At 46.9% G+C, this 13671-nt stretch overlaps 1 protein-coding gene across 1 annotated transcript in view; it reads left to right on the top strand.

The window, feature by feature from the left end:
- Positions 1–8852: 8852 nt before the first annotated feature.
- The window catches only part of bdh2 (3-hydroxybutyrate dehydrogenase, type 2), a 116347-nt gene continuing 111528 nt past the window's right edge, over positions 8853–13671 (top strand). Inside the window, 2 exon segments of the mRNA XM_086003334.1 lie at positions 8853–9506; positions 10204–10282. Of these exon segments, the coding sequence (XP_085859460.1) occupies positions 9435–9506; positions 10204–10282 (151 nt within the window). The 5' untranslated portion in view covers positions 8853–9434.

Here is a 13671-nt window from a genome sequence, read left to right as displayed (position 1 = left end):
GTTTGTGTATGGGCTTCAAAGTGAAGGAATCCAGAAACGGCTTCTATCAGAAAAGGATCTTATGCTGGACAAGGCTTTCAGCATTGCAGTATCACACAAAGCAGCAGCACGGGGTGCTGCAGAGATACAACGGAGACCGCAAGAATATGGCGCAAATGAAATGTCATATGGAGCAGTTTCGCTGCGGCAGAACAACACACGACCATAATGATTGCTGGTTCAAGGACAAAGTGTGCAGACAGTGTGGAAAAGTAGGACACATAGCAAGAGTCTGCAGGTCGGGAAAGAAAACCAGCAGCAAGAAATCTCCACAGGAGAAGTACAAGAAGGTACATAAGGTGACGGAGAGTAGTTCAGACGAACAGAAGAGTGATACAGACTCCGGAAGCAAGGAGCTGGGTTGTCTGAAACTACATAATGTGATCAAAACGGAGGATCACCAAACTATCTGGGTCACGCTCAAGATAGCAGGAGTCCAAGTGAAAATGGAATTGGACACAGGATCAGCCCTAACAGTCATAAACCGAAGGGACTACAAGCGGCTATTCTCACATATACCCTTGAGAGATACAAAGATTGTCTTGAAGATGTACACGGGGCAAAAAGTCTACCCCAAAGGAAAAATAAGGGTGAACGTTATATATAACGGCAAGGAAACACCAAAAATGGACCTATATGTATTGCCAGATGGAGGACCACCACTACTAGGATGTGAATGGATCCGGAAGATACAGCTAGATTGGCATTCCATACAAGCACTGACTGTAGATGCCAAAAAGGATGACGACGTCATACCTGGACGACTGTCAAAAATGCTAACTGACGCACAAGAAGTGTTCCAGCAGGGACTCGGAACGCTAAAAGGCATAACAGCGATGATCAAAATAGAGGAAAATGCAAGCCCAAAGTTTTTTAAGGCCAGGCTGGTACCTTATGCGATCCGCCCAGCCGTCGAAGCAGAGCTGGAAGGTTTGGAACGTTCAGGAGTACTGTCCAAAGTGGACTGGAGCGAGTGGGCTACACCCATCGTTCCTGTAATGAAGAGGTCGTTGAGTAACACGCCTGGGGAACCAAAGAAAGTTCGCATCTGTGGGGACTTTAAGGTGACAGTGAACCCAGTCCTTCACACTGTACAATATCCGCTTCCGCGGATTGAAGATATTTTCGCCTCGCTATCTGGAGGGAAATGCTTCACTAAGATTGATCTGGCCCAGGCGTACCTGCAAATGGAGGTAGAAGAAGCCTCGAAACAGTACCTCACGATCAACACTCATAAAGGTCTCTACCAATACAACCAGCTGGTGTTCGGGTTAGCATCAGCTCCGGCTATTTGGCAAAGGGCAATGGAACAAGTCCTGCAAGGGATTCCAGGGACCCAGTGTTATTTGGACGACATCCTGGTCACGGGCGAAAATGACAGTGATCACCTCGCCAACCTGGAGCAGGTGCTCACTAGATTGAAGGAATATGGGCTCCGAGCTAATTGCCACAAATGCGAGTTTTTCCAGAAGCAGATCTCGCATTGTGGCCACGTTATTGATAAAGAGGGGTTACATAAATCCCCTGAAAAGATTGAGGCAGTAGTCAAGGCTCCAGCACCAGAAAATGTGTTACAACTGAGGTCGTTCCTCAGGCTGGTGAACTGCTACCATAAGTTCTTGCCGAATTTGTCTACAGTACTACACCCACTGAACACCCTACTGCAAACGGGGGTACCATGGAAGTGGAGTGACGAATGTAAACGAGCTTTCCAGAAGAGCAAAGCATTGATCACATCAAAAGAGATGTTGGCTCATTTCAACCCAGCACTACCAATTCGGTTAGCGTGTGATGCATCACCCTATGGCATTGGAGCGGTGCTGTCGCACAAATTCCCAGACGGCTCGGAGAGGCCAGTAGCCTTTGCGTCTCGGTCACTAACCTCAGCCGAGCGTAACTATGCCCAGATTGACAGGGAGGCCCTCAGCCTAGTGTGGGGAGTGAAAAAGTTCAATCACTATCTGCACGGGCAGAAGTTCACCTTGCTGACTGACCACCAACCACTTGTCTCCATCTTTAATCCAAAGAAGGGCGTTCCGGTGATGACTGCGCAACGGCTACAAAGATGGTCCCTTTTTCTAGGGGCGAGCCAATATGAAATCGAGTATAAGGGCACGAAACAGCATGGAAACGCTGATGGGCTATCACGCCTGCCACTGCCTACTGCGGAGGAAGCACCAGCAGTGGATCCTGTCGAAATATTTCATTTGACTATAATTGAATGCTTGCCAGTAACTAACGCTGGTATAGAGAAGGAGACCCGAAATGACCCGACACTGTCTCGGGTATATGATTTGACGGTGAAGGGATGGCCAGCACATGGCGACTCACTGTTGCCAGCATTCTCATCCAGAAGAGAACAGCTGTCAGTATGCCAGGGGACCTTGATGTGTGGATCCCGAGTGGTAATTCCACCCAAGTTAAGGGAGAGAGTGCTCAATGAGCTTGACGAAGGTCATCTGGGAGGGGTGAAAATGAAAAGCATTGCTAGGGCTTATGTGTGGTGGCCGGGGATCGATCAGCAAATCGAGGACCTGACAAAGAGCTGCTCTGGATGCCAGAAGGTTCAAAATGCACCACCACATGCCCCTCTACACCCATGGGAGTGGCCCTCATCTCCATGGCAACGGGTGCATATTGATTTTGCTGGTCCATTCATGGACTCAATGTTTTTAATAGCCGTGGATGCGCACTCGAAATGGCCTGAGGTGATCAAAATGTCCTCCACCACCACGGAGAAAACTATTGCAGTCCTACGGACCATTTTTGCCAGGAACGGCTTGCCAGAGCAGATTTGCTCTGATAACGGACCACAGTTTGTGTCTGAAGAGTTTCGAAGATTTATTAAAAGGAATGGGGTAAGGCAATACACATCCGCCCCGTATCATCCAGCCACAAATGGATTGGCTGAGAGGTTCGTACAAACCTTTAAAAAAGCAGTAAAGGCCATGTGCGATGACGACATTCCACTGCAGCATAAGGTGGACAATTTCCTGTTAGCCTACAGAAATGCGACACATGCAGTCACCAACCAGGCCCCGGCCATGATGTTCTTTAACCGAAGGTTGAGATTGCGTCTGGATTTGCTCAGACCAAATGTACGAAGAGATGTTGAGAGTAAGCAATTCCAGCACATCAATGAGAAGCCGACAAGGAGCTTCAATGTAGGGCAACCAGTCTTGGCCCGCGACTACCGAACAGAGAAATGGCAACCAGGAACGATATGCACACGGCAGGGGCCACTAATGTACACAGTGGATGTTGGGGAGAACATTGTGAGACGCCATGCTGACCAGATCCTAGAGTCACAGGAACGAGTCAACCCCATGTCTCGGCCATACGTACCTGGTGAGGAACCCGACGTACAGGTCGCAACTACCTCAGAAACAATAGCATTGGAAGCTGATGAATCAACTGACGACAGGGTGTTAGAATCGCCTCCGCACCAAGAGCGAGACACTCGGGAAAGGCGTTATCCAGAAAGAATCAGGAAGCCTCCCCAAAGACTGAATTTATAAATAGACTATTTTCAGTTAACGTTGCATGTTAAAAGTGTTAATTGTAATTTGTTGATATTTAATTGTTAAATGAGTGTTATGGTACTGTTAATCTAAAAGGGGAGGAATTGTAATGTATGTACCTTTTAAGGGGGCGAACTACTTTTTACAGCTCCTGTATCCTGTAGTACCGGCAGTGACCACACCTGTATATAAACCCTGAGTAGTGATCTGTACAGTTAGTTGCAGTTTGAACCCTCATTCAGTAAACACCTGTTGATCGTTCCCTGCAGTCTGTTGTCTGATTATTGAAGGACACAACATTAAGATACATGGATATAACAATGCCATTTCAGAGGGCTGTTAAGAGTCATTGCTGTGGGTCTGGAGTCACATATAGGCCAGACTGGGTAAGGACAGCGGATTTCCTTACCTAACACAAACAGCAATTGATGCTAGATCATTTTATATGTGAGATTGATAGATTTTTTGTTAACCAAAGGTATTGAGACAAAGGTGGGTATATGGAGTTAGGTCATGGATCAGCCATTATCTCATTGAATAGCAGAACAGGTTTGAAGGACTAAATGGCCTACTCCTGTTCCTGTAAAGGACATTAGTGAACCAGATAGGTTTTTTTAACAATCCAGTAGTTTCATGATTACTGATATTAGCTTTTTAATTCCAGATTTCTTTAATTGAATTTAAATTCACCAGCTGCCATGGTGGGATTTGAACTCATGTCCCTGGATCATTAGGCCCCTGGATTACTAGTTCAGTAACATAACTACTATGCTGCCCCCGTACCCCTATATATCCCCCGTATTGTATCGTATCTGCCCGATACAGACTCCTAAAACAAGCGATTTACTCGGAGCTCCAGCACGGCAAGAGAGCCCCAGGTGGGCAGAGGAAACACTTCAAGGACACCCTCAAAGCCTCTTTGAAAAAGTGTAACATCCCCACCGACACCTGGGAATCCCTGGCCCAAGACCGCACAAAGTGGAGGAGAAGCATCCGGGAAGGCGCCGAACACCTCGAGTCTCTTTGCCGGGAGCAAGCGGAAGCCAGATGCAAACAGCGAAAGGAGAGCACGTCAACCCAAGCACCCCACCCACCCGCCCCTTCAACCACCGTCTGCCCCACCTGTGACAGAGACTGTAGGTCCCGCATTGGACTCATCAGTCACCTGAGAACTCATTTTTAATGTGGAAGCAAGTCATCCTCGGTTCCGAGGGACTGCCTAAGAAGAAGATATATGCCCCACTGACATTGATCCTGGTAACATTGATATTCACACTGTAACTTTGCGCAAGAGTCAATCACTAAATCAGTACCACCTTTGACAGCTTTGCTTCACACCAATTTATTAAAACCTGGTTTGTACTTGGAACATAACAACCCAGAAATGTGAGCATCAGTCAGAACAGATCTGTACTTTTATTTTGCAAGGTGCTTCATCAGTAACCAACGGAGATTTCAAACAATCTGCCTCAGCACTAAAGAGACTTTAATTACGGATGGGAAATGTCAGCCCAGCACTCTGCAACTGAGACAGTGTAAGCTGGTTTATAAAGCGAAACATACTTTTGCATGACTTTAGGTAACTGTGTCATCTTTCCTTGTAGTTCTGGATTTAATTTGTCTAGATGCAGCAACATGTCTGCTAGAGAGACCAAATCCTAAACGTACTGAAGGTCTGTGAGTTCAGGCTGCCCCTTTTCTTCCATGAATACTTTCATTGGTGAGATATTTAAAAAAAAATACAAGCGATTACTATTCCTCCAGAAAGCCAGCATACTGCACTTTGAAGGGGAGATTTCCATCATTGAGTTCTTCAGTGTGTGAATTTCAACATAATTGACACTTTCCAAAACAATCTCTGTGACATACTTCAAATTCAGATATTCCCGATGAATGAAGCAATGGAATTTCCAGAATCCGAGAAAGCTGTCATCAGCTTTACAAAGTCCAGTTAATTCAATTTACTGATCCTAACATTGCTGGCACACCATTGGTAATGCTGGCAGGAGGTTGCTGTAATGATACCTTGGTTTGCTGAATAACAGACATCAGGGCTTTCTTGATCTGCACACCCCAGGCTAAATGGTACAATGCTCGGCAGTTCTTCATCAGACACCGTATGTATGAATACAACCAGCTGAGGCATGTCCTGACCATGCAAAACTTAAATATGCCACCTTCCGGACAACTGAATGCAGTTTTGATTCAACATCGTTATTTAGATCTGAGATTCTGCTTATTACTGCATGACAAGACAGTTGCCGATCTGAAATGTACTTTTCCAATTGATTGTTATCTGAGAATAGAAGAGGTGCAATATCACGGATCCACACTTTCACAGAATCACCCTTGGAGTAAAGCTTTGTGCACAAACAGCAGTGCATACATCTTGCTATGAAGCTGCAGCTAGTCTCAGCTTGGTTAGCAAATTTACTGAAAATATCTTTCTGTTCTCCAAAATGACTTTCAAAGCCTTAACTTTCAAAGAATACACTTCAGAATCTTTTCAAAAATCCTTGTCAGTGGGCTCAGGCTGAACGCTGAAATGACAGCAAGATTTGAACTGAGAAAAACTTGTTAAAGAAAGCGCATAGGTTTCTCATTAAACATTCAGGGTTATTAAGTCTGAAATCCCACAATCCATTTCAGCAACAGGCTGACACACTTCAAACTAAAATTATCACCACTTTGCTGTTTCTGTCTCGACACTGTTGCCCACTCACATGGTGCCTGCTGAACCCTTTGCAGTTTCTCTTCAGAAAATCGTGGTCCCACTCCTGAGATCCCAGTTCCACTCCTGAACCTGATGCCGATCCTGCTTCTGTGCCTTGCTCCCATAAAATGGTTTTGTACTCCCTAACCACAGTGTGAATGCGGCTGCCCAATCAACGAGCTGAACCAAAGGAACTCCAGCCCAGAGCTCAAAGAGCCACACTGGAAGCACCAAGGAGCTGCATGCGGCCCATGAGCCAAATGTTGGCTACTGCTGCCCGAGTGCTCATCGGCTGCCTAACAATCAGCTAGTGACTATCCTCCTTGAGGAGCAGAAGAGCAGGGATTCTTTGAGGTCAAGTTGGCTCCAAGAAACTAGAGAGAGGCAAATATGGTGCCAATTTATAGCAACAGAAGGGAGGATAACCCAGAGAACTATAGACCTGTCAGTTTGACATTGGTAATTGGGGAAATGATAGGAAATATCCTGAAAGAGTATAGAGAGGTATTAGGAGAAACATAATATGATAAAAAGTAGCGCACTTGGCTTTACAGGTAACAAATAATGTTTAACAAATCCACTAGAGTTGTCTGAGTTACTGAAAAAGGGGAACTCAGTAGAATTTATATACTTAGGCTAGGTTTTCCACCTCTGAACTTGCCAGGATGTGATTTTCTGCTCGTTAAAATGAAGGGGATAAAAATTGTGGGATGGATTGACAAGCGTAGAAGCAGAAAAACACCGGGCCTTTAATAAAGTGCCACATGGAAAACTACTTTACAAAGCGCAAAGGAATAGGAGGGAAGCTTTTGAAATAGATAAGTGACTAAGTCAGAGAACACAAACTATAGTTATTAAAGGAGCAGCATCTATGTGGAAAGAGGTGTCTAGAGCGATACCACAAGTATTGACGAAAGGTCATCGACCGGAAATGTTAACCCTGTTTCTCCCTCCACAGATGCTGCCTGACCTGCTGAGTATTTCCAGCATTTTATGTTTTTACTTCAGATTTCCAGCATCTGCAGTATTTTGCTTTTGTATTGGCTCGTGTTGTTTTTGTTGTATATGAATGATTTGGTTGAAGTTTGCGGATGATACCAAATTGCATAGGGTTGTGAATAGTAGGGAACAGATAGGCCAGTTGCATAGGGGCCAAAAACTGCGAGATGTCATTTAATATAGAGAGGTGCAAGGTTATGAAGCTAGGAAAGGAAAACGAGCAACAGGAGTACAACATAAATGGGAACAGGAAACTACACAGGAGAGGGATCTGGCAGTTTTAGTGGAAAAGACTCTTAAAACTGTCAGCACAACGTGCAATGAAAAGTGAAATAGGATCTTTGGATGTATTGCTTGAGAGATGGAACACAAGTCCTAGAAAATGATGCTTCAGAGAGCACGGGGTCGTCTCCTCCTTGAGTTGTTTCCTACATTACAACAGTAACTGCACTTCAACAGTAATTAATTGGCTGTAAACTGCTTTGGCACGTCCTGAGGTCGTGAAAGGTGCTATGTAAATGCATATTCTTCTTTCTTTAGTGTGTACAGTGCTGGGCACCATATCACAAGTGAGACATCCTGGCCTTGGAGGGAATATAAAGAAGGGCAATTAAGTTGATAGATCAGGTGCCCGACCTCATCTATGAGGAAAGAATGGGAATACTAGGGATGTTTACAATGGAAAAATGATGGCTTAGAGGCATTTAAGATCCTAAAGGGAATAGATAAACTGGATCTCAGTGAGATGTTCAATATTAACACAGAGTATAGGGAAAAGGGACATGGATTCAAACTTGGCCAAAAATAGCTGAAAACACATTTAAGATGTAAATTCACACAGAGGGTGGTAGAAATGTGAAATAGCCAACACTTGGAGGAGTGGCAGTGTGAGGGAATGAGCCGTGGAACCGAGTCAGGAAAAGACACCATCTTATGAAAGAACTCTGGCCTTATTAAAACAGGACCAACTGGGTCTGGAAATCTAGAAACCCAACGATGAAATAGCCATGAAAGTATTCTGGCTATTGAGATAAGTTGTTAACCCTGAATAAATAACCTTATTGAAACAGAAGGTGAAAGGCTCTGACAGGCTGAACTTTTGGGAACGAAACAATGGTTCACCCTGGATAAGGTGTTCTAATTTACACTTCATAAAGAAGCACATAAGATAAGGAACATCTGCCCTTGTAAAGATGACATAAAGTAAGGAACACCTGCCGTCACACCGTTTTTATATGGTCAACTCAGAATACCTAGAGATGAGACAAGATTCTGGCTGAGGTGGCTGTAAGAGTTGCAGAGGTTGGCAGAAAAATTACTAGAGATAATTAGCTTGCATCAGCAGAAAACCTTAAAGGAAATACCACTGGAAAAGGTCCAAATATTGAACTCTCAAATGAGATCGTAGACTCGCTTTAATCGGGCAAAGCGATCCCCGGCTTCAGAGGCGGCTCTATAGTTTCCAACTCTTTGTACCTCGGGGATCAAAGGTATTTGATATTGGTGTATAAGAACTGTAATACTGTAGTGAAGTTAAGATTTAAAAGTAAGATTCTCTGTTAATAATAAGATAGAATTTTTTCTCTTTTTATGACTGTTAATGTTGCGATTGATTGATTCACCAACTGTAAGTTGCATGTTGGTTCTTTAATAAATCTATATATTTTTAGAATTGTCTCGCATAAGACCTCTATCAAAACTTGCGAACTCAATCTCTGTACACTCTTTGGTGAAGAGTTACAGAATTCTGGGGGAGTTTTCCGGACCCTCATAATATCCGGGACGTTACAGTCTAGCTAAACTTATTAAAAGCGCTATTTGGAGGACGGTAACATTCTCGGGTTGTTCCTTTCCTTTAGGGAGAGATAATCCAGGCCTTTAGACCCAATTAAGCATCTTTAGGATTCGGCTACCTCAAACTTTAGTTGAAAGTGAACGTCTTGAGAAATACGCCTGTTCCGGGGTAGCCCTAAAGGGGCTAGGACTAGTAAATATCCCTTCAGAAGTGCAGGAGGATATACATTTTCAGATGACATGTTTTGGCAAACGGACAAGTGTTCACTTTAGACAGGACGCACTGTTGTACAAAGATATACCCATTCTATTGGCAAGAAGAAAAGTTTTGCTCTGTGTATAACTTCTTGTTTTCTTTAGTCAGTGAGATGGGCCGACTTGATGGAAAAGTGATTGTGCTCTCAGCTGCAGCACAAGGCATTGGGCGGGCATGTGCAATTGTAAGTTGTCAGTTTTATTTCACACAATGTTGGAAGTTGTCCGATTCAATTGAGATTTTCTCCCATGCTGAGATCGATATAATGTATTTTTTTTATTCATTCATGGGATGTGGATGTCATTGGCAAGGCCAGCATTTATTGCCCATCCCTAATTGCCCTTGAGAAGAGCTGCCTTCTTGAATGTAACTGAGTGGCTCGCTAGGCTATTTCAGAGGGCACTTAAGAGTCAACCACATTGCTGTGGGTCACATATAGGCCAGACTGGGTAATGTCCTCCACTAAAAGGACATTAGTGAACCAGATGGGTTTTTACAGCAATCCAGTAGTTTCATTACAGATATTAGTTTTTCCAGATGTATTTAATTATTTTGAATTTAAAATCCCCAGCTGCTGTGGTGGGATTTGAACTCATATCTCAAGATCATCAGTTCAGGCCCTTAGATTACTAGTCCAGTAACATAACCGCTATGCTACCATTCCTCTGACAGATGACAGATGATGTCCATTCAATAACAACCAGGGCAGACCTGGCTCAAATTGTGAAGCTGCTGATTTTGAAAGTCCTATTCATACATTATTTAAACTGCTTTTGAATTTAGAACAGCATCATCTAGAAGATAAAATAACCCATAATTCATGTACAACTCTCATCTAAATGACTTTCCAGTTAATTGTGTTTTCTCTTTTTAATTTTGAGGCATTTGGAAAGGAAGGTGCTAAGGTAATTGCTACAGATATAAATGAAGAGAATCTGAAGGAATTGGAGCAGTATTCAGGTAATCAATCTGCTTGCTGTTTACAGTGTCCTTGCATACAATCTACGGTTAAAACTCCTTTTGAAACAGAAATAATCATTTTTAAATTTCCTGCTATCTACACTTGGATTAGTCACCAAGATAAACTCTGACTTCCTTAGACATAACTGAATTGATATCAGATGCACAATTAACTAACCAAATATTGCTCCATGCTTGAACTTTCCCAATTGCCTGTATATTTTCAAAAAATCATCTAAAATGTTTCTGTACTCCTTATATTTTCACTTTTGTGCATATCGGAGTCTTTTAATGTAAGATCATACCATAATATTTACTAACTTACTGTTTACTCTCCTGTTAATTTTCCCTGTTGAACCTTAAAAAAAAATTCTCGACATTAAGATGATATTAGAGAAGCTGGGGTTGTTCTCCTTGGAGCAGAGAAGGCTAAGAGGAGATTTGATAGAGGTGTTTAAAATTGCTCCTCTCTCAGTGCCGCTCCCACTCACCCCTTTACTGACTGCTCCTCTCTCAGTGCCGCTCCTACTCACCCCTTTACTGACTGCTCTTCCCTCAGTGTCACTCCCACTCACCCCTTTACTGACTGCTCCTCTCTCAGTGCCGCTCCCACTCGCCCCTTTACTGGCTGCTCCTCCCTCAGTGTCGCTCCCACTCACCCCTTTACTGACTGCTCCTCCCTCAGTGTCGCTCCCACTCGCCCCTTTACTGACTGCTCCTCTCTCAGTGTCACTCCCACTCGCCCCTTTACTGACTGCTCCTCCCTCAGTGTCGCTCCCACTCGACCCTTTACTGACTGCTCCTCCCTCAGTGTCACTCCCACTCGCCCCTTTACTGACTGCTCCTCCCTCAGTGTCGCTCCCACTCGCCCCTTTACTGACTGCTCCTCCCTCAGTGTCGCTCCCACTCGCCCCTTTACTGACTGCTCCTCCCTCAGTGTCGCTCCCACTCGCCCCTTTACTGACTGCTCCTCCCTCAGTGTCGCTCCCACTCGCCCCTTTACTGACTGCTCCTCTCTCAGTGCTGCTCCCACTCGCCCCTTTACTGACTGCTCCTCCCTCAGTGTCACTCCCACTCGCCCCTTTACTGACTGCTCCTCTCTCAGTGCTGCTCCCACTCGCCCCTTTATTGACTGCTCCTCCCTCAGTGTCACTCCCACTCGCCCCTTTACTGACTGCTCCTCCCTCAGTGTCACTCCCACTCGCCCCTTTACTGACTGCTCCTCCCTCAGTGTCGCTCCCACTCACCCCTTTACTGACTGCTCCTCCCTCAGTGTCGCTCCCACTCGCCCCTTTACTGACTGCTCCTCCCTCAGTGTCGCTCCCACTCGCCCCTTTACTGACTGCTCCTCCCTCAGTGTCGCTCCCACTCGCCCCTTTACTGACTGCTCCTCCCTCAGTGTCGCTCCCACTCGACCCTTTACTGACTGCTCCTCTCTGTGTCGCTCCCACTCGACCCTTTACTGACTGCTCCTCTCTCAGTGTCACTCCCACTCGCCCCTTTACTGACTGCTCCTCCCTCAGTGTCACTCCCACTCGCCCCTTTACTGACTGCTCCTCCCTCAGTGTTGCTCCCACTCGCCCCTTTACTGACTGCTCCTCCCTCAGTGTCACTCCCACTCGCCCCTTTACTGACTGCTCCTCCCTCAGTGTCACTCCCACTCGCCCCTTTATTGACTGCTCCTCCCTCAGTGTCACTCCCACTCGCCCCTTTACTGACTGCTCCTCCCTCAGTGTCGCTCCCACTCGCCCCTTTACTGACTGCTCCTCTCTCAGTGTCACTCCCACTCGCCCCTTTACTGACTGCTCCTCCCTCAGTGTCGCTCCCACTCGCCCCTTTACTGACTGCTCCTCCCTCAGTGTCGCTCCCACTCGACCCTTTACTGACTGCTCCTCTCTGTGTCGCTCCCACTCGACCCTTTACTGACTGCTCCTCTCTCAGTGTCACTCCCACTCGCCCCTTTACTGACTGCTCCTCCCTCAGTGTCACTCCCACTCGCCCCTTTACTGACTGCTCCTCCCTCAGTGTTGCTCCCACTCGCCCCTTTACTGACTGCTCCTCCCTCAGTGTCACTCCCACTTGCCCATTTACTGACTGCTCCTCCCTCAGTGTCACTCCCACTCGCCCCTTTACTGACTGCTCCTCCCTCAGTGTCGCTCCCACTCGCCCCTTTACTGACTGCTCCTCCCTCAGTGTCGCTCCCACTCGCCCCTTTACTGACTGCTCCTCCCTCAGTGTCACTTCCACTCGCCCCTTTACTGACTGCTCCTCCCTCAGTGTCGCTCCCACTCGGCCCTTTACTGACTGCTCCTCCTTCAGTGCCGCTCTCACTCACCCCTTTACTGACTGCTCCTCCCTCAGTGTCGCTCTCACTCACCCCTTTACTGACTGCTCCTCCCTCAGTGTCACTCCCACTCACCCCTTTACTGACTGCTCCTCCCTCAGTGTCACTCCCACTCACCCCTTTACTGACTGCTCCTCCCTCAGTGTCTCTCCCACTCGCCCCTTTACTGGCTGCTCCTCTCTCAGTGTTGCTCCCACTCACCCCTTTACTGACTGCTCCTCCCTCAGTGTCGCTCCCACTCGGCCCTTTACTGACTGCTCCTCCCTCAGTGCCGCTCCCACGCGCCCCTTTACTGACTGCTCCTCCCTCAGTGTCGCTCCCACTCGCCCCTTTACTGACTGCTCCTCCCTCAGTGTCGCTCCCACTCGCCCCTTTACTGACTGCTCCTCCCTCAGTGTCGCTCCCACTCGGCCCTTTACTGACTGCTCCTCTCTCAGTGCCGCTCCCACTCGCCCCTTTACTGACTGCTCCTCCCTCAGTGTCGCTCCCACTCGCCCCTTTACTGACTGCTCCTCTCTCGGTGCTGCTCCCTCTCGCCCCTTTACTGACTGCTCCTCCCTCAGTGTCGCTCCCACTCGCCCCTTTACTGACTGCTCCTCCCTCAGTGCCGCTCCCACTCGCCCCTTTACTGACTGCTCCTCCCTCAGTGCCGCTCCCACTCGCCCCTTTACTGACTGATCCTCCCTCAGTGTCGCTCCCACTCGACCCTTTACTGCCTGCTCCTCCCTCAGTGCCTCTCCCACTCGCCCCTTTACTGACTGCTCCTCCCTCAGTGTCGCTCCCACTCGCCCCTTTACTGACTGCTCCTCCCTCAGTGTCGCTCCCACTCGCCCCTTTACTGACTGCTCCTCTCTCAGTGTCGCTCCCACTCGCCCCTTTACTGACTGCTCCTCCCTCAGTGTCGCTCCCACTCGACCCTTTACTGACTGCTCCTCCCTCAGTGTCGCTCCCACTCGCCCCTTTACTGACTGCTCCTCCCTCAGTGCCGCTCCCACTCGCCCCTTTACTGACTGCTCCTCCCTCAGTGCCGCTCTCACTCACCACG

The sequence above is a fragment of the Somniosus microcephalus genome, chromosome 2 (genome assembly GCF_052327205.1).
Source record: "Somniosus microcephalus isolate GS21.2 chromosome 2, FLI_Smic_1.0, whole genome shotgun sequence".
Taxonomy (NCBI): Eukaryota; Metazoa; Chordata; class Chondrichthyes; order Squaliformes; family Somniosidae; genus Somniosus; species Somniosus microcephalus.
Note: the sequence above shows the minus strand (reverse complement) of the source record. Positions and strands in the feature narration are given on the sequence as shown.